The sequence below is a fragment of the Mytilus californianus genome, unplaced genomic scaffold (genome assembly GCF_021869535.1).
Source record: "Mytilus californianus isolate M0D057914Y unplaced genomic scaffold, xbMytCali1.0.p SCAF_2, whole genome shotgun sequence".
Lineage (NCBI taxonomy): Eukaryota > Metazoa > Mollusca > Bivalvia > Mytilida > Mytilidae > Mytilus > Mytilus californianus.
The window spans coordinates 136,013,773-136,035,892 of record NW_026262668.1 but is presented as its reverse complement, the minus strand read 5'-3'; the positions used below and the strand labels follow the sequence as shown (position 1 = coordinate 136,035,892).

The 22,120-nt window shown below is 32.2% G+C and overlaps 2 protein-coding genes across 2 annotated transcripts in view; one reads left to right on the top strand and one right to left on the bottom strand.

The window, feature by feature from the left end:
* The window catches only part of LOC127731141 (ADP-ribosylation factor-like protein 5B), a 25,946-nt gene extending 18,900 nt beyond the window's left edge, over positions 1 to 7,046 (bottom strand). Inside the window, exons 1-2 of the mRNA XM_052240077.1 lie at positions 6,835 to 7,046; positions 4,047 to 4,107 (exon numbers count right to left, since the gene is read on the bottom strand). Of these exons, the coding sequence (XP_052096037.1) occupies positions 4,047 to 4,107; positions 6,835 to 6,880 (107 nt within the window). The 5' untranslated portion in view covers positions 6,881 to 7,046. The remainder of the gene's footprint in view (positions 1 to 4,046; positions 4,108 to 6,834) is intronic.
* On the top strand, positions 6,920 to 22,120 carry LOC127727832 (EKC/KEOPS complex subunit LAGE3-like). The gene is made up of 4 exons (XM_052234947.1): positions 6,920 to 6,951; positions 7,085 to 7,099; positions 19,088 to 19,216; positions 21,688 to 22,120. The coding sequence occupies exons 1-4, from the start codon at positions 6,920 to 6,922 to the stop codon at positions 21,797 to 21,799; spliced, it is 288 nt and encodes a 95-aa protein (XP_052090907.1). The 3' UTR covers positions 21,800 to 22,120.

The following is a 22,120-nucleotide window of genomic DNA, read 5'->3' as shown; positions in this document are numbered from 1 at the left end:
AATTCACCAAAGTTTCATGCGAACTGCTTAAAGCATTTTTGAGTTGTTGTCCAACAAGAGTGCACACGCTGAAATGTCTCGCCTTCTTTACTAATCACTGATATTATGTTGATAGTCCTTAATATAAAGCTTTATTACAACTGTCACATAAACTTAACATTAACCAAGAAAACTAAACATTGACCAATGAACCATGAAAATGAGGTCAAGGTCAGATGAACCATGCCAGGCAGGCATGTACAGCTAACAATTCTTCCATACAACAAATATAGTTGACCTATTGCTTATAGTTTAAGAAAAACAGACCAAAACACAAAAACTTAACACTGAGCAATGAACTGTGAAAATGAGGTCAAGGTCAAATAAAACCTGCGCGACTGACATATAGATCATAAAATATTTCCATACACCAAATATAGTTGACCTATTGCATATAGTATTAGAAAAAAAGACCAAAACTCAAAATCTTAACTTTGACCACTGAACCATGAAAATGAGGTCAAGGTCAAATGAGACCTGCCAGCCAGACATGTACACCTTACAATCATTCCATACACCAAATATAGTAGACCTATTGCATACAGTATAAGAAAAACAGACCAAAACACAAAAACTTAACTATAACCACTGAACCATGAAAATGAGGTCAAGGTCAGATGACACCTGCCAGTTGGACATGTACGCCTTACAGTCCTTCCATACACCGAATTTACTTGACCTATTGCTTATAGTATTTGAGATATGGACTTGACCACCAAAACTTAACCTTGTTCACTGATCCATGAAATGAGGTCGAGGTCAAGTGAAAACTGTCTGACGGGCATGAGGACCTTGCAAGGTACGCACATCCCAAATATAGTTATCCTACTACTTATAATAAGAGAGAATTTAACATTACAAAAAATGTTAACTTTTTTTTCAAGTAGTCACTGAACCATGAAAATGAGGTCAAGGACATTGGACATGTGGCTGACGGAAACTTCGTAGCATGAGGCATCTATATACAAATTATGAAGCATCCAGGTCTTCCACCTTCTAAAATATAAAGCTTTTAAGAAGTTAGCTAACGCCGCCGCCACATCACTATACCTATGTCTAGCTTTCTGCGACAAAAGTCGCAGGCTCGACAAAAACTGGAAAATCCCCCCTTTTTTAATGAATAAAACCCCACAACTCAGAAATGTAAAATCCAAAATTTATAAAATTCTAAAGGGAGCTTATGGATTGATAATTTAGTCTTAGATGCAAGATTTTTTTATCAGTTGTTAGTGGCTTTGAACTAGCTGTCAGTAACTGTGAGTACTCTCAGATCTGTACTTAGTGTCTTTTTGTTGTTTGGATGTACAACTACCCGACCACGTCCACTTGTATTTGTATTTATCCATCTGATGAGTTAAGCCTCTTTCAACTGATTTTTATAGTTCGTTCTTATATTGTACTGTTACACCACTGTCCCAGGTTAGGGGGAGGGTTGGGATCCCGCTAACATGTTTAACCCCGACACATTCTGTATGTACATGTATGTGCCTGTCCCAAGTCAGGAGCCTGTAATTCAGTGGTTGTTGTTTGTTTATGTGTTGCATATTTGTTATATTCGTTCATTTTTTGTACATAAATTAGGCCGTTAGTTTTCTTGTTTAAATTGTTTTATATTGTCATTTCGGGGCCTTTTATAGCTGACTGCGGTATGGGCTTTGTTCATTGTTGAAGGCCGTACTGTGACCTATAGCTGTTAATTTCTGTGTCATTTGGTCTCTTGTGGAGAGTTGTCTCATTGGCAATCATACCACATCTTCTTTTTTATATTTACATCAACAGATATAAACAATTCACCAAAGTCAAGGTGAGACAACAAAACTTAGTGGTAAGATCTCTGAAATTTTTTACACGGTACAAGTTTTTCTCATTGTTGGAGATTGTACGGTGACAGTAACACCTGTAACTGCTTAAACCCATTTCTTATGCACTTTAGTTCGATAAACTCACTGAATATCATACCACATCTCCTTATTTTTATATGCATTACAATTTACATGTGCATGTAATTATAAATATATATATATCAGAACAAATTTCATTGCGTCACTTTTATTTATGCATCCTTTGGCACAATACAAGTTCTTAAATTACACAACATAAAACAACTAAATGTTATTTCAGATGAAAGTATTGTTTCAGTTCCTTTCATAGGATTTATTAGAATTTTGTATGTTTTGCCAAGTCCAATAATTCGCTCTATGTGCACATGTTAATTGGAGACTTTTCTATCCCGTATAAGAGTTTTGGAACTAATTCTGGTTTTTTTTTTTTTAAAGTTAGCAAACAAATCTTGCACATTTAAACCTTTGTTACTGTAGCCATCGTAGAGCAGTGGAATATAACGACTGAATTATTCGGGTTACTGAAATAGTTGCACAGTGCAGAAACCAGAAGTTGAGGAACAGGATCGGCTACCACGGCGCCACCTATTCAGGAACGATAATTTGCTACTTTATATAACTGCGAAATAACAATAAAGTTAGACGGGTTCACGTGCATAAACAGAAATGCGCTTTAAATTGTATAATATAATTCATGTTCAGTCGACCTTTAATTATTATATCAACGACTGAAATGATTTATAAACATATAGATTGCAGATAACACTCGAAATTAACCCGAGCTCTTACCACACGGAATTCAAATAATTCTAGTTTGTCAATCGGTTGACTGCTTATAATGCAAAATACAAAAATATCAAAAGTTTTTAAAACTAACAAAACACAATGATCGTTTCTCTATTTCCCAATGTAAATGAAATGAAACAAAAAACATTTTATATCACAATAAGAAGAGGAGAGAATTCAACATTTCCGGATCTACTTGGAGCCTAATGACCCCCCACGTAGATAAGTTGGATATCGCGGAAGGAAGGATTAACCCGGCAACCAGAAAGGCATTAAAGCACTGCCTTTAAAAATGGCCTAAAAAATTAAAGAATAGAGAAATGAAGAACCCCATCTAGATGTATGCAATATAATCAAACATAAACTCTGTCAATTTCCTAATTTCATGGTCAAACTCATAGTTTTGCTACAGGGTTGGTGTCTGTTAAAATGTTTAAACCCGCTGCATTTTTATGCACCTGTCCTCGGTCAGGAGCCTGTTGTTCAGTGGTTGTTGTTTGTTGGTGTGGTTCATAGGCGTTTCTCGTTTTTTGTATAAATCAGACTGTTGGTTTTCCTGTTTGAATTGTTTTACACTAGTCATTTTGGGGCCCTTTATAGCTTGCTGTTTTGTGTGAGCCAAGGCTCTGTGTTGAAGGCCGTATTTTGACCTACAATTGTTAACTTTTTATACATTGTGACTTGGATGGAGAGTTGTCTCATTGACACTCATACCACATCTTATTAATTTTTTCTGTGCTTACCAGATATTACAGATAATTTGATATAATGATATGGAATGGTCATATTTTTTTTACTGTCAAATAATAATTATAAGGTCCAATCTAATAATTATTTGATCATAGATAAAAAAAATGTTCATGTGTAGTTTCGCTATCTTATAATTATAGGCCTTTACACAAGTTGTCTGTTTGTCAAATCAATGTTGAAGCTAGAGACTATTTTTATCATGTAGGAATAAGAATAAGAATATTCATTTTTCCAATTAAGGCCCCATGATGGGCAGCATATACATGACATTTATCATGTTTATACACACAAAAATAATACACTATCACTGACTATAATTTTGTAAAAAAAACAACAAAAAAATTACATTGAAATTGAAAGGAAATGAAAGTATTGCATTCACATTTTTAAGGAACTATCAAAATTAAATCATGCCATGGTAAAAGAAGCACCTCTATATAAATTCTTTTCATATATTTATATTGCTTCCTGATCTTTATGGGTTACATGTGCAATTCACAGTATAGACATTATAGTGATTGGTCTATCTACACCTAAATATGACAGCAGCAAATACATTGTCCATGTACTTTTATAACAAATGGATAGATTAACTATAATTTGACATATGTATATTATTATTGTACTTACAACTGATATAAAATAGTTGTTTTTCCAGCATTATCTAAACCAACTATGATAACTTTATGTTCTGAAAAGAAATGAAATACAATGTATGTTTCATGTAAAATTTGATCAGGATTACATTTTGTATATGTTCATGATGTTGTGTATATTATCATTATTATAATTCATAAAGTTTCCAAATACATGTACAAATCAAATTAAATTAAGTTGCTTATAAAATAAATGGGGAATGTGTCCATGGGACACAGATGATGCCCCCACTTCCATATCATATAAAGTTATAAAGGGACATAACTGAAGAACGGTAAAAGTGACCCTACCCAAATTTGTACTTGATCTGAGTTTTGTGGTAATAAGAATTGTGTATAAGTTTCATAAAATTTGGTTGAGGCTAACTTAAGTTAGAGAACAGAAACGAAAAATTCAGCAATTTTTCCATTTGTAAAGGGGCATAACTCTAGAACAGTAAAAGTTACACCACCAAAGGCAGCAAATACTGCAAAGAAAAAACATTTTTTTAACTTGCTCAATTTTGCTTTTGGAATTATTAAAGAGTATTTTGTACAATGTAAATTCAAATGTATATGCACATGTTAAAAATCAAGCTTCACGGTCTTATTAAGATATTTAATATATGCGTGAATGTTCTTAATCTATTTTAAGTAAAGTTCTTTCTGCCAAAAGACTGAAAATAGCACCCTAGAGAATGTTTTTGACCAGTCTCAGGAGCAGATCCACTCAAAAATACATACATTGTATACACACATCCTAAATCTTAGGATTTTAGAGTTCAGAGCTGTTTTTCTGATTTGGCTGTCCACCTAAATCAGAAAAACATCTTTGCACTCAGGAGTCTAACTAACATGAGTCAATGCGTCTTGGAATCATGGAATCAGACTGGACTCATCATTTTCTGAACTATCTTTGCTACATATGCATTATGCTTTATTTTTCATAATGAATAAATTACAATGTATATGTGCATTTATGAGACCTAAAAATGCACATAAATGATACATGTAAAATGTACACGTGTCCCTCTTTACATTTCAACCAATGAAGTTCAGAACAAATGAACAAATCTGAAACTTAAAAAGTGAAGAAGCCCTGCACACACTAATATATATTTGGTGAACTGCAAAATCTGTTTGAAAACCTTAGTTTTGCATATATATTTATAAAATTTCACATCATAATAAAAATGTCATCATTTGTCACTGTACCAAGTTTCAAGGTGATGTGACTAAACTTACTACATGTACTAATACCAAAACTTTACTTACTACATGTACTAATACCAAAACTTGACTTACTACATGTACTTATACCAAAACTTTACTTACTACATGTACTAATACCAAAACTTTACTCTATAGCATTTGACTTTGTCAGTTTTGAAGGACTCCCCCTTTTTGAATTTCACTTGGAGTTAGGTATTTTTGTTTTATTTTTTTCCTGTATTGTTACTCTCATGACTTTGCGTTAAATATAAGGAAAGAGCATCATATGACTTTGTCACTTCCCACAAATTTGCTGTATCTGATTACCATAAGAATACTAGTTATAAAACAATGAAAATAAATTATGTATCATTAAAAAATTAGTCTAGTGCTTATTCAACATACGATTTTATAAGAAACAAAATGAGATCACTGCTGTGAGGAAACTCACCTGATCAATCATTCAGATTTTTGTATCTGATTAGCAAAGGAATCAGCAGTCTGTTTCACAAAAAAACTTACGACTAAGAGACTAAGATTAATCGTAAGTCATGAACAATTCAGTATACTTACAACCAATCTTAGTTGTAAGTTTCTATGAGAAATCGACTCCAGATACACAAGATTAATAATAAGCTAACTGTGTACATGTACATGTATCTTCATTGTCATGATTGTTTTCCATGAAAGGTATAAATCATTATATTTTAAATTTATCATAATACTTTAATGAAAAAATATTACATGAAGATAGCATTTCTTTGTTTACTCTGAAAATGATGTCATAATAAAATTCCTAAAAACAGGACCAACATCTGACACATTTCTGTAATTCATCAGTTACCTTTTTAATACAAATTACAACAATGTATGCTGGGAATTCTTTTTGCAGCTGGTAAAGTTTTATATATTGTCTTAACATTGATGGGCTGGCCTTGGTATACATTGTACAAAATGTATATCCAGAGACATACTGTGGATTCATTATTCGTTGGATAGTGGATACCAATTTTCGTGGATTTCGTGGTTATAGGTTAACCACGAAATTAAATGTTCAACGAATGGCAAATTTAATATAGGCTTGTATGCAGACATTGTCAAAAACCACGAAATTAAATATCAACAAACATGTAAGTTTTCCTAAATCCACGAAAATTGGTACCTACGAAAATAAATGAATCCATACAGTATACACATGTGGTATGTCTCAGGTACAAAGTATATCTTACTGTAGTTTTAATTTGCAAAATTCAGTATTTCTAAATAATTAGTTATATACAAACTTAGTCCTCAAAGTTCACACATAACACCTGCCTCATATTAACAAACTTCTGTTATGTTATTATTTACATGTACATGACAAAGTATGCAAGCAGATCATATAAACATTTGAATGATTCTGAGAGTCACTCTCATCTTAAATTATTTACTTAAATATTCGTGTACAGTGGTGTTAGAAACCAAAACTGAAACAAAATTATATCCTAAAGTTTAAACAAGAGATAAATATAAATTCTTTAATGTGAAAACCACATTGTCTAAAATAACGTATATAATGTTTGTTAACCTACCTTCGTTGGTGAATAAACTCCACAGCCTTGAAAATAATAAACCCATAATCTGAAAAATTAAGTACTCTGTGGAAGATTTTCAATTATGAAGAATCACATCAATCACCCTTCTTCTCTGTGACTTTCCATTTGCTAAAATACATTTAAGAAAACCCCAAATTATCCAAAAATATTTCGCTTTGTGTGTGAGTCAGTCTGTTGACACGAGACACCGGAAGTGCATGATTTAATTTTCCAATTTTGACGCAAGCGCTTCAATTCGAAAGTAGGTAATTCCGGATGAAATGAAAACATGTGTGGAAACACAGAAAAGTTGAAAATGTATAAACATCATAGATTACCTTTCTTTGAAAAGCAAAAATATTTACATATTCAAATAATTCATAGGCCTGTTTCACGGAAAAGGACCACCAAACACTAAAAACTTGAATAGGGTAACAAAACACAGGCATTAAACTTACACTACAGTAGGATACATAAACAAATTATACACATACGTAACCAACTTTTGAAAATCCCAATGGGGGGTTTAAGTGCGCGACAACAATTTCAAAGGTTACAATTCCTTGATGTGTTTTTTGCGTGTGCTGTTTTGTGGTATAGAAAAAGTGTCATATTAGTATCTCTGATGAGCTTACAAGACTTTTTCTTCTGTTTATTTGCATGGTTCTAGTTATTATATCAGTAGAAAAGATGAACATGTAGCTAGAATACCAGGATTTATTTTCTTGTGTAAGAATATTAGAGTGGGAGACCCATATTCGCCGCATAATTCGTTCATTTCCGCTTACATCCGACCTACATTCGAATATTTGGAACTTTTTATGAAGGTTTCAGAAATTTAACTATATGAAAAAAATGTTTGATAAAGAAATTATCTTCAAAACATTGGTTAATTGTTCTAAAAACGAACGCAAACTAAAGAGGAAATCAAGTTGTTCGTGTACTATGGGGGACACATTTTCGCCGCAATGTATGATATGACAATCCTCACTATCCTGGTATATTATAAAAACGAATGTTTGCAATTACATGAATAAGCTTCAGAGATCATTCCTATACGATTTTTCTCACAAATATTTACTTTAAGACTGCGCATGATTGCCATATAAATCTTACATAATTGCCAAAATCATTTAAAAACACCTGCGTATTTCTCAATATGTGCGAATAACCTTGGAAATGGGGTAAAGAGGAATATCAACAGTTGTAACATTACAAACAGCCTTTACCATCTATTTAGGCAAGTATTTGGTAAAGGCACACAAATTTTACAGAAAAAATAGCAAAACGGCGAAAATGTGTCCAAGGCGAATACGCCCCACCCACTCTAAATGATTGTTGACTTTTCCAATTTAAAATTTTGTACAAAGAAGGACATTTATTTGGTCCTTGTGAAAAATAAAAGAATAGTACATTGTACTTTAAATGATTTGGAAATTTAATTTAATACAAAAATGACAACTGTAGTGTATGATATGTTACAGCAAGTGTGATGTCAATAAGTTAGTGAATAAACTACTAATTATTATCTTTATGGTAGTACTGCGTCATTGAATTTTGTCAATCAGCCATCCCTTTATTCTTAAGCTTCTAAGAACCTCCTTGCAGAAGAAAATTCACCTGCCATGTTCACGATTTTACAATTCTGACTAACACACAATGGAATACAAAATTTAGCATGTCCCAAAAATCATGAGAGAAAACGTTTTTGATTTGCTTATTAATCTAATCATGAGAGACACAGACTTTGATTGGCTGATCACGATTGTCTTCCCTTGGGAACAGTTCAAAATCGGGAACAATAATTTTTTTTCATATAGATTTTCACAAAATTGTGTTTTAGAGCTTTTTTCACAATCGTGACAAGGGGTGAAAATCGTGTAGTACACGCCTAAATCGTGAAAGTTGGAAGGTATGTATACATGTACATTTTTTTTGTACCTAGACAATTGCTTGTGTAATAAAAACACCAAACCGTGCTCCATTTTGATATGGGGCAGATAATTGGTTTTTGACATGGATTTTGCATGTTAGTTTTTATACGACCGCAAAAAAAATTTGTGGTCGTATATTGGTATGACGTTGGCGTCGTCGTCGTCGTCGTCCGGCGTCGTCGTCCGAAGACACATTGGTAATCCAAATACAACGTTTTGGTTACTTCCCTTACACTGCTTTTAAATTATGTTTAAAGAAATGCATATTTATAAAGGAAGACCAGTAAAAATATCTGCAAATGTTGCATCTTTTTTTTTTACAAAAAAATCCATATGAAAGATTTGACACTATATTTTTAATTCTATTATAAAATAGATTAAGATAGCACTATGGTAAATTTAAATGGGTAATTATGGTTGCCAACTCCATTGGAAATTTGAATTGAGATTATGACCATATCTTGAGGGAAAGAATTTTTTGGGGGAAAAAAGGGGGGGGGATAAAAAGAAATTGTGGGGAGTCAATTTTTTCTCATTTCAGATTTCAGAAATTAAAAAGAATTATTGTTCAAATATTATTTTTTTTTCAAATTTCAAATATTGAAAAATTTCAAGAAGTAATCTTTAATTGCACAGTATCACGGGTAGTAACCTCGTCATATCGGGTGGCGTTTAGTACAGTGATTTTGTCATAGTTTGGTTAAGATGAACATGGTTGTGTTAAGTTACTTCCCCGAACGATTGCCTCAGTTCTATTCAAACGAGCAAATAAAAAGCAAATAAGATGTTTTAATTTGCATTGTTAGTCAAACGATCTACATTGGAATTGTTGTTTTCAAGAAACTAACGCAGAATAGGCAAACTATCGAAATTGCTATGGTTTGGTTAAGTTATGACATGGTTCGGTTAAGTGTCTAGAAATTCGTCATGGTTTTGATCAAGTTTGTCATGGTTTAGATCCAAGTTAATATATACGTGTTTCAGCTCAATATTGATAGTTTGTTTAAAAACACTTGTAATTAAACGAAGTTACACAATTTACCAACTGACTAAGAAGAAAAAAAGCCTTTTAAACCAAAATTATATGCGTTAATAGGCAGATTAGATTGACAAAGATTCTTTCCGCAATGAAAGAGAGTTTTCAGAAATACCGTGAAACTGTTTACTCGCGTAGTGGTATTAACCATATATGGATTTAAAAAAAAACTCTTAAAGAACTTCTGAATAAATGTAAATCTTGATATTTCTCAGAAATTAGTTCTATTAAAACGTTTAATTTTTCAACCCTGTGTATCACCATTCCCTATGTGTAATTGAATAATCGTCTAAAAGAAATAATTTAAATCTACATTGCTTTTCAAAATAAAAATGGTAGCACACGCTATACATTTATTACTTTTGGATACCATACGGCATATTTTGTTAATAGTGAACAAACAAATAAAACATGCTACACAGAGGAATAAGTGACCAGTATGATGGAGTTTCTTATTGACAAAATATTTGTTGAATTTGGAGGTAGACTTTTTCACTAAATTGTCGGTATTTCTATGGGAGCGAACTGTGCGGCAGCAACCTCTTCTTATCTTCATATTAGTCGGAGTTCCTTCAGACATTTGTAAAAAAAAAGAAGACCAAAAAAGCCAGATAATTTAATTTCACATTCATATATATCGTTCTTTCCAATAACAATCCTGACTTTTCTGGTTGAATTCCATTAATATATCCCCCAGAACTAGAAATTAAAGGAACAACAGACACGGCTTCCTCTGCCTCATTTTTAGACTTATACCTCGAGTTTAACATGAGCGGTCATCTTAGTATCAGAATCTATGACAAACGAGACGATTTTAATTTTAAAATTCTCAGTTTCTCCAATCTTAGTAGCAATATACCAACTTCTCCTACATATGGGATATACATTTCCCAACTCATTCGATATTCAAGAGCTTGCAGATGCTACTCAGACTTTGTAAACCGTCACCAGTGTCTGAGCAGAAAGTTGATGAACCAGTGGTATGTCAAAGAACGTCTCTTCCTTTTTCCAAAAAAGTTCATCGGAAGACCTTTAGTTGTGGGTAAATATTCCTTTTCAACTTCACAAATAATAAACGATGGTCTTTAAGTAAGGATTCTAAGTTCTGACGTTGTTTGTCATCTTAATGAAGTGTTATGGTACTCTTTTATTTATCTTTGTAAATTATTACTTTAACTGTTTAGTCTATTTTTGGCCCAATCCATTTGACGTGGCTCGGCACTTATACACCCCGTCATTGTGTTAATTTGCTATGATAAATTTTTGTATTTTTGTCTTTCGTTTTTGCTTATGTGCTTTGTCTATATGCCTTTTTGTTTTTCTTTGTTGAAATATTTGTTTTGTTTTTATAGTGATTAAGATGATAACACAATGTTGCCTGCTGTACCCTTATTTGTTGACATTTTTACCTATTATGTCTGTTTGTTTTGTTCACACATCGTTGTCAATATAATGGAATTTTATGCGACTGTCATACATGTGAGAGGTTAAGCTGGCTATAAAACCAGGTTTAATTCACCATTTTCTACAGAAAAAAATGTCTGTACCAAGTTAGGAATATAACAGTTGTTATCCATTCGTTTGATGTGTTTCAGTTTTTGATTTTGCCATTTGATTAGGGACTTTCCGTTTAGAATTTTCCTCGAAGTCTCGCATTTTTGTTATTTTGCTTTTATAATTTAAATAGACACTGCTCTTTTAAACTAACTTTTGAGATAATAATTACAAAAACAGAAAGCGCTGCTTCTGTTTCAAATAGATTATTTTCTACGTATGTCCATGATTGACTCTGTCGATGATATCGTGAGCGGCATCACTTGTAAAATTTGTAAAAACGTCTACTTCAAGTCGCAAAACGTATCAGCTAGTCAAAAAGTAATTTTTGTTCTACTTTTTTTCTACTAAACTATATATCTGTTGTTTTATTTTGAACCAGTCTATGATGAATAAAAGGAGATGTGGGGTTAGTTTCCCTACTACAAAACTAACCAAACAATATCAAGAGGACACAATAAGTCTTCAACTATCCACGAAACAAAATGTTAACGCGTGACATGGACAACAGTTAAAACTTATTTGTTTTATAAACTATTAGTAAAATTAAAATAAAAAAAAAAATACACACAAGTTCAGAATTTAAATATATGAAAAATCACAATTCCGAATTAGAATGAAGCCGATTTAATGTCCACTTTTATCAATTATTATTACGAACGAATAAAAATGATTATGTTTTTGTAATATTGTATAATACATTGGTTTTCTCATTTACATTTTATTTACATATAATTTTGTTGGAGCCTTTTATAGCATGCTAAAAGGTATGAATTTTGTTCATTGTTGAAGGCCGTACGACGACAAATAGTTGCTTACATCTACGTCATTTTGGTCTCGGGTGGATAGTTATCTAATTGGCAATCAGACCGCATGTACTTAATATATATAATACTACATTGAATGTACGTATATATGTCCTTTTGTATTTCAAATAAAACGATTTAAAAAAGTGTATTTCAATATATATAATGTCTGTTTATTTTGATCGTTACTCGTCCTTCATTCACGAATAGAATCACATAACTGAACCATGTTTAACATGAAATAAACCATGACACGAATGAACCAAACCATGACACCAAATATTCTGCAATCTCAAATTGTGTGCACTAGGGGCTGTTTTTCGGGAAAATTGACGGCAGTTTTATATCATAACAAAATATGTGATGTAGCAGACAGTAAGCAAACCACTTTTCTTTATGCATTTGAAACGAATCACAACTTTTAAATGTTGACATACGCAAGCATTATTCTGTGTCAAATTAATAACTATATGATACAAATTTTGATGTACTAACATATTAGCTATATACAAAGATACTTACCAGCTTGAATTTGTTGTCATTAGTTCCTTTTACAAACTATTCGAATGTTTATATTTTGACACTGTTTGTCATCAAAAACACTTAACACAACCATGTTCATCTTAACCAAACTATGACAAAATCACTGTACTAAACGCTTCTCGATATGACGAGGTTACTACCCATGAGTATGGCGCATTAGATTTGTAAAATCTTTGATCACATTTATTTATTTGTTATGCCGAATCTAACAGTGTATTTAGATTTTTAATTTTGGGTCCAGTTTTCAAATTGGTCTACATTAAGGTCCAAAGGGTCCAAAATTAAACTTTGTTTGATTTTAGCAAAAATTGAATATATGAGGTTCTTTGATATGCTGAATCTAAACATGTATTTAGATTTTTGATTTTTGGCCCAGTTTTCAAGTTGGTCCAAATTGGGGTCCAAAATTAAACTTTGTTTGATTTCAACAAAAATTGAATGTATGGGGTTCTTTGATATGCTGAATCTAACCATGTATTTAGATTTTTTATTTGTGGACCCCGTTATCAAATTGGTTCATATTGAGGTCAAAAGGGTCCAAAATTAAACTTTGTTTGATTTCATCTAAAATTGAATTATTGGGGTTCTTTGATATTCCAAATCTAACCGTGTATTTAGATTTTTAATTTTGGGTCCTGTTTTTTAAATTGGTCTACATTAAGGTCCAAAGGGTCCAAAATTAAACTTAGTTTGATGTTAACAAAAATTGAATTCTTGGGGTTCTTTGATATGCTGAATCTAAACATGTGTTTAGATTTTTGATTATGGGCCCAGTTTTCAAGTTGGTCCAAGATAGGGTCCAGTATTTAAACTTTGTTTGATTTCAACAAAAATTGAATATATGGGGTTCTTTGATATGCTGAATCTAAACATGTATTTAGATTTTTGATTATGGGCCCAGTTTTCAAGTTGGTCCAAATTGGGGTCCAAAATTAAACTTTGTTTGATTTCAACAAAAATTGAATATATGAGGTTCTTTGATATGCTGAATCTAACCATGTATTTAGATTTTTTATTTGTAGGCCCCGCTATCAAATTGGTTCATATTGAGGTCAAAAGGGTCCAAAATTAAACTTTGTTTGATTTCATCAAAAATTGAATTATTGGGGTTCTTTGATATGCTGAATCTAACCATGTATTTAGATTTTTTATTTGTGGACCCCGTTATCAAATTGGTTCATATTGAGGTCAAAAGGGTCCAAAATTAAACTTTGTTTGATTTCATCTAAAATTGAATTATTGGGGTTCTTTGATATTCCAAATCTAACCGTGTATTTAGATTTTTAATTTTGGGTCCTGTTTTTTAAATTGGTCTACATTAAGGTCCAAAGGGTCCAAAATTAAACTTAGTTTGATGTTAACAAAAATTGAATTCTTGGGGTTCTTTGATATGCTGAATCTATACATGTGTTTAGATTTTTGATTATGGGCCTAGTTTTCAAGTTGGTCCAAGATAGGGTCCAGTATTTAAACTTTGTTTGATTTCAACAAAAATTGAATATATGGGATTCTTTGATATGCTGAATCTAAACATGTATTTAGATTTTTGATTATGGGCCCAGTTTTCAAGTTGGTCCAAATTGGGGTCCAAAATTAAACTTTGTTTGATTTCAACAAAAATTGAATATATGAGGTTCTTTGATATGCTGAATCTAACCATGTATTTAGATTTTTTATTTGTAGGCCCCGCTATCAAATTGGTTCATATTGAGGTCAAAAGGGTCCAAATTAAACTTTGTTTGATTTCATCAAAAATTAAATTATTGGGGTTCTTTGATATGCCAAATCTAACCGTGTTTTTAGATTTTTAATTTGGGTCCTGTTTTTTAAATTGGTCTTCATTGAGGTCCAAAGGGTCCAAAATTAAACTTAGTTTGATTTTAACAAAAATTGAATTCTTGGGGTTCTTTGATATGCTGAATCTAAACATGTGTTTAGATTTTTATACGACTGCAAAAAAATTTTGAGGTCGTATATTGGTATGACGTTGGCGTCGTCGTCGTCGTCGTCGTCGTCCGAATACACAATGGTTTTCGCACTCTAACTTTAGTTTAAGTGAATGGATCTCTATGAAATTTTACCATAAGGTTCAATACCACAATAGGAAGGTTGGGATTGATTTTGGGGGTTATGGTACCAACAGTTAAGGAATTAGGGGCCAAAAAGGGGCCAAAAATAAGCATTTTTGTAACTTCCAGACATAACTTGTGTGTTAGCATATGGATCTCTTTGACATTGTACCACAAGATTCCATATCACAAAGGGTCAATGCTGGGATTGATTTTGGGGTTAATTGCCTCAAAATTTTAGGAATAAGGGGCCAAAAGGGGGCAAAAAACAAGCATTTTTCTAGTTTCATGACAATAACTTGTGTGTAAGTGTATGGATCTTTCTGAAATTTTACTACAAGGTTCCATTTCACAAAGGGAAAGCTGGAATTGAGTGTTGTGGTAATTGCCCAAAACGTTTAGTAATAAGGGGCCTAAAAAGGGGTTTAAAATAAGCATTTTTTAGTTTCTAGACAATAACTTGTGTTCAAGTGTATGGATCTCTCTAAAATTGTATTACAAGGTACCATACCACAAAGGCAAGGCTGTTATTGAGCTTGGTTTGGGGGGAAAGGGGGGTGGGGGTGATGAATCATAAGGGGGGCGGGGTCAAAAAAGGGGTAATTTTTTTTTTCATTTTTTTTTGGTTTAAAATCTACATTTTAAGTTAGTTATTTTTTTATCACGAAGAGAAAGTAGGAATTGAGTTTTGGGGTTAATTGCTCAAACATTTATGAATAAGGGGCCAAATATTGGTCAAAAATAAGGATTTTTTTAGTTTGCAACAAAAACTTGTGTTCAAGTGTATGGATCTCTGTGAAATTGTATTGCAATGTACCATACCACAAATTGAAGGTTGTGATTGAGGTGGGGGATGATGAATCAAAAGGGGGTTGAAAAAATGTGTGGGAGGTAGGATTTTTTTTTTTCATTTTTTTTTCTTTAAAATTTTCCATTTAAAGATGGTTGTTTCAGATTTATATATGAAAGAAAATAATAATGATACGGTTATATATCATGAGGAATTGAAATTTAAAATTATGTATATTGGAAATTTAGGTTACATTGGAATGTAATAATTGGCTTTGGGGGGGGGGTGGTGGTTATGGCTCTAATGTTTAAGGAATAAGGGGAAAAAAGGTTAAAAAACAAGGGTTTCCATTTTAATAGACAAATAATTGAGTAAAGAACATTATTTAAAAGCAGTGTAAGGTTGGTAATTCAAACTCATTTAAATATCTCATCTACACTGCTTTTAAATTATGTAAATTGGAAATTTGCCAATAACTTTATTGTTAATAAATGCATTGGAAATTTGCCAACAATTTTAGTGTAATAAACTTCATTGGAAATTTGCCAATATAAAATTTTGCTGATGAAGGTTTTTTGTTTACCTTAAGCCTTGACTATGAAGTCATTTTCTATTTTTATAGCCTTATGATGTAGTTGAATTATTTAATACTTTTATGATGTGTTTAAATGGGGTTTTATCATGTTTATGGTTGCAAATTTATTGTTTTAGTATAATAAACTCCATTTAAAATTTGCCAATAAAAAAAATTTTTGTTTATTTTTAGCTATGATTATGATGTCATTTTCTATTTTACTTTTATGGTTGCAAAGAAATTTTTATTTTTAGATATTACTGTTAAATGATGCTGATTAAGGTTTTTGCTATGTTTAGCCATGACTATGATGTCATTTTCTATTTTAATATCTGTTATGATGTATTTAAATGGGCTTTTATGGTTCCAAAGGAATTTTATTTTTAGATATTACTATAAAATGTTGCTGATGCTGATTAAGGATTTTGTTTATTTTTAGCCATGACTATGATGTCATTTTCTATTTTAATACCTTTATGATGTAATTTCCATTTTTAGATATTACTGTTAAATGATGCTGATTAAGGGTTTTTTGCTATGTTTAGCCATGACTATGATGTCATTTTCTATTTTAATATCTTTATGATGTATTTAAATGGGCTTTTATGGTTACAAAGGAATTTTATTTTTAGATATTACTTTAAATGTTGCTGATTAAGGATTTTTGTTTATTTTTAGCCATGACTATGATGTCACTTTCTATTTTAATACCTTTATGATGTATTTAAATGGGCTCCCATGTATTTAGATTTTTGATTATTTATACATGTTACCAAATTGGTCCACATTGAACAAAAACGGTCCAAATTTCAACTTTATTACATTACATCAAACATTGAATTCTACATATTCTTTGATATATTGAAATTAACAAACAATTTAGTTTATGGATATTCCACCATAATAGGTAAATTAAATTTTTTCCAGTTCTTACACCACATTCATCCTGTGTCAGAAACCTATGCTGTGTCAAATATTTAATGACAATCCAAAGTCATAGCTGTATCAAGCTTGAATTTTGTGTCCATACTTGCCCCAACTGTTCAGGGTTCGACCTCTGCGGTCGTATCAAGCTGCGCCCCAGCGAAGCATTTTATTGATTATGGGCCCAGTTTTCAAGTTGGTCCAAGTTGGGGTCCAAAATTAAACTGTTTTTGATTTCAACAAAAATTGAATATATGGGGTTCTTTGATATGCTGAATTTAACCATGAATTTAGATTTTTTATTTATGGGCCCCGCTATCAAATTGGTTCATATTGAGGTCAAAAGGGTCCAAATTTAACTTTGTTTGATTTCATCAAAAATTGAATTATTGGGGTTCTTTGATATGCCAAATCTAACCGTGTTTTTAGATTTTTAATTTGGGTCCCGTTTTTTAAATTGGTCTTCATTGAGGTCCAAAGGGTCCAAAATTAAACTTAGTTTGATTTTAACAAAAATTGAATTCTTGGGGTTCTTTGATATGCTGAATCTAAACATGTGTTTAGATTTTTGATTATGGGCCCAGTTTTCAAGTTGGTCCAAGTTGGGGTCCAAAATTAAACTTTTTTTGATTTCAACAAAAATTGAATATATGGGGTTCTTTGATATGCTGAATTTAACCATGAATTTAGATTTTTTATTTATGGGCCCCGCTATCAAATTGGTTCATATTGAGGTCAAAAGGGTCCAAAATTAAACTTTGTTTGATTTCATCAAAAATTGAATTATTGGGGTTCTTTGATATTCCAAATCTGACCGTGTATTTAGATTTTTAATTTTAATTCCCGTTTTTTAAATTGGTCTACATTAAGGTCCAATGGGAATAAAATTAAACTTAGTTTGATTTTAGCAAAAATTGAATTCTTGGGGTTCTTTGATATGCTGAATCTAAACATGTGTTTAGATTTTTGATTATGGGCCCAGTTTTCAAGTATGTCCAAGTTGGGGTCCAAAATTAAACTTTGTTTGATTTTAACAAAAATTAAATATATGGGGTTCTTTGATATGCTGAATCTAACCATGTATTTTGATTTTGGACATTGGACCATAATAGGTAAATTAAAAAAATTCAAGTTCTTAGACCACATTCTTTCTGTGTCAGAAACCTATGCTGTGTCAAATATTTAATAACAATCCAAATTCAGAGCTGTATCAAGCTTGAATGTTGTGTCCATACTTGCCCCAACTGTTCAGGGTTCGACCTCTGCGGTCGTATCAAGCTGCGCCCCAGCGAAGCATTTTATTCTAATCATCTTAATATATATATCCTCGATGATTGGAAGTTCGTTACCCTAACTCTAAACGGAAGAAAAAATTCACAACCTTGGAGCAAATATTATCCACTGCATATGATATATTGTATCAGTTACAATCATCATCTATGTCAATTTTGAATGATAACTACCTTTGAAAGTGCTTTAAGGGACGACAATTTGATATTCTGGTGGGTGCCAGGAAGATTTTTGGTGGATTTGATTATCATTTTCGATCTTTTGCAGCTGTTGCTATGCATGCTAATTTTTTTTCAGTGAAAATTTATTTAACTTTTGTTCACAATTATATCCTGCATTTTGTGTTGCAGAATATTCATTTTCATCCCTGTCTTAGGCAAGTTTATTTATTTTCAGTTTTAATAGTCCAGGATATTCATTTTCAAAACCTCCTGACCCTCACCCCCAGAAAATCAAATTTGTGTATTCTGTCAAGTTTAATTAGGTTTTATCAGGTTGAAAATGGTCTTTCTGTATATTTGTTATAGATGACGTATATATGGCTATTATTGGCATTACTCATAAATAAGTGATGGTGGAGCCTTTAGTTTATATTCTTGGACTTTAATCAGAATCATTTTGTGGAGCCTTTAGTTTATATTCTTGGACTTTAATCAGAATCATTTTGTTGAGCCTTTAGTTTATATTATTGACCTGTGATCAGAATAATTTCATTTGTTGACTTTTCTAGGGATTTAACAGTACCATTAGCAACAGAAAAAGAAGCAGAAATTGTTTATAGAACACTTAGTGTAGACAAAGAACCAAAACGAGGAGGAGTAACAAGGAACATTTGTTTGGATGGAAGCCATCTCAATGTGTAAGTAATAATATCATCAGATCAACTTAGAAAGACATTCTAGTTAGACAAAAGTAAGTCAGAGCAGCTAAGAAAGACATTCTAGTTAGACAAAAGTAAGTCAGATCAGCTAAGAAAGACATTAGATATAGGTCAAGGTGTAAGTAAGCTCAGCTAAGCACAAAGTTAGACACAAGTCAAGGTGTAAGTCAGATCAAGTAAGTCAGATCAGTTAAGAAAGACATTAGACATAAGTCAAGGTGTAATTCTGATCAGCTAAGCAAGAAGTAAGACACAAGTCAAGGTGTAAGTCAGACCAAGTAAATCAGATCAGCATAGAAAGACATTAGACATAAGTCAAGGTGTAAGTCAGATCAACTAAGCAAGAAGTTAGACAAAAGTCAAGGTTTAAGTCAGATCAGCTAAGTAAGAAGTTAGACAAAAGTCAAGGTGTAAGTCAGATCAGCTAAGCAAGAAGTTGAACAAAAGTCAAGGTGTAAGTCAGATCAACTAAGCAAGATGTTAGACAAAAGTCAAGGTGTAAGTCAGATCAGCTTAACACAGAGTTAGACACACAAGTCTAGGTGTAAGTCAGATCAGCTAAGCAAGAAGTTGGACAAAAGTCAAGGTGTAAGTCAGATCAACTAAGCTAGATGTTAGACAAAAGTCAAGGTGTAAAGCAGAGCAAGTAAGCCAGTTCAACTAAGCAAGATATTAGACAAAAATCAAGGTGTAAGTCAGATCAAGTAAGTTAAATCAGCTAAGCAAGAAGTCAAGGTTTGTACATGTGAATCAGATCAACTAAGAAAGACATTTGACAAAAGTCAATGTGCAAGTTGGATCAAGTAAGTCAGATCAGTTAAGCAAGAAGTTAGACACAAGTCAAGGTGTTAGTCAGATCAAGTAAGTCAGATCAGCTAAGAATGAAGTTAGACAAAAGTCAAGGTGTAAATCAGATCAAGTAAGTTAAATCAGCTAAGCACAAAGTTGGACAAAACTCAAGTGAGTCAGATCAGCTAAGCAAAAAGTTAGACAAAAGTCAAGGGTTAAGTCAGATCAGCTAAGCAAGAAGTTAGACAAAAGTCAAGGTGTAAGTCAGATCATCTAAGCACAAAGTTTGACACAAGTCAAGGTGTAAGTCAGATCAAGTCAGTCAGATCAGCTAAGAAAGACATTAGACAAAAGTCAAGGTGTACCGGGGTAAGTCAGATCAGCTAAGCACAAAGTTGGACAAAACTCAAGTGTTAAGTCAGATCAGCTAAGCAAAAAGTTAGACACAAGTCAAGGGTTTAGTCAGATCAGCTAAGCACAAAGTTGGACAAAACTCAAGTGTTAAGTCAGATCAGCTAAGCAAAAAGTTAGACATAACTGAAGGGTTCAGTCAGATCTGCTAAGCAAGAAGTTAGACACAAGTCAAGGTGTAAGTCAGATCAGCTAAGAACGACATGAGACAAAAGTCAAGGTGAAAGTTAGATCAGCTAAGCACAAAGTTAGGCACAAGTCAAGGTGCAAGTAAGATCAGCATAGACAGACATTATACATAAGTCAAGGTGTGTACATGTAAATCAGATCAACTAAGAAAGACGTTAGACACATCTCAAGGCAGGAGAACTAGATAATTCAAATTTATACTTCTGGTATAAAGATGCCTTATGGTAGGTATGAAGTTTTAGCCAGGCTTATGTCAATTGTTTTTGACCCTGGTTGAAATACTGCTTAAAAACCAGTTCCCCTGACCTTGACCTCATTTCATGGATTAGTGACTAATGCCACTTTTTTGTAACAAGGTCATTTTCTCAGATACATTACTATCGCTAATAGATCAAATGTATTAGATGTATCGAAAGATTTTAAGGTGTACATTTCTATTTGGCAAGGTTTATCTGACCTTGAATTCATTTCATGTTTCATCTGTCAATATAAGTTTTCTAGAATAGGTTGGTTACCTAGATTCTGTAACTAACAGGTGAACTATATTTGGTGTATAAAAGAATTATAACATGTGCATGTCAACCTGACAGTATTCATCTGACCTTAACCTCATTTTCATGGTTCATTGGTCAGAACTAAACCTTTCCATAAGTCAGTTTCTTTAAGTAACGAGGCAACTATATTAGGTGTATAAGGTGATTGCACTGTGTACAAGAGAATTTGAAAAATATTTTATTCTGATTAAAGGCGTGAAAGGATATTCACATTTGACATGACAATAAAATCAATAGTTTTAGTTTAAAAAAAATTACATACAATAAAATCAAGTTATGTAGAATTTTATTTTGATTCTGAAGAAAATATTAGCAGCTCAAGCATTTTTTATGCCTGACAAGTTTCATCTGACCTTTACCTAATTTTCACTAATCATTGATGAAGTAAAGTTTATATGATATCTACTGTAAAACTTGATCTTAAGACTTTCAGTATAAAATTGAATCTGGCAGTAAAGCAGACAAGATGTTTCAGCATTCATGTGAAATCTTTCTTTCTTTTTTCAGCCATTTTGAAGCTACAGAAGCCAAGATGATGAGAGTTAGTGTAAACAACTTTTTTGACCATTTTAACCTTGTTGTACAGACAATCGAACAATTTGGACCACCGAACACATGATAAACTCTCATATGAAGTGAAGTGTGAAAGTAAGAAATAACTGATTGAACAAGGAAGGAAGTTGAAGTTTCAAATATATTCTTCGAAGCAGGACTCATTTCTGTTGTTTTGAAGATAGGTTTAGAAGTTTTATTAGAATATGTTCATGTTTACAATGCCAGTAAAAAATGGTTCTTGAATTTGATTCATATGTACATTTTCATAAGTTTCTCTTTAAACACATTTTAACGTGCCATAGGACTGATGAATACATTGTCAGTGATATCTGAATGATGTTTATAGTTTGATTAGATAAATATAATCTTTTACCTTTATCTACAA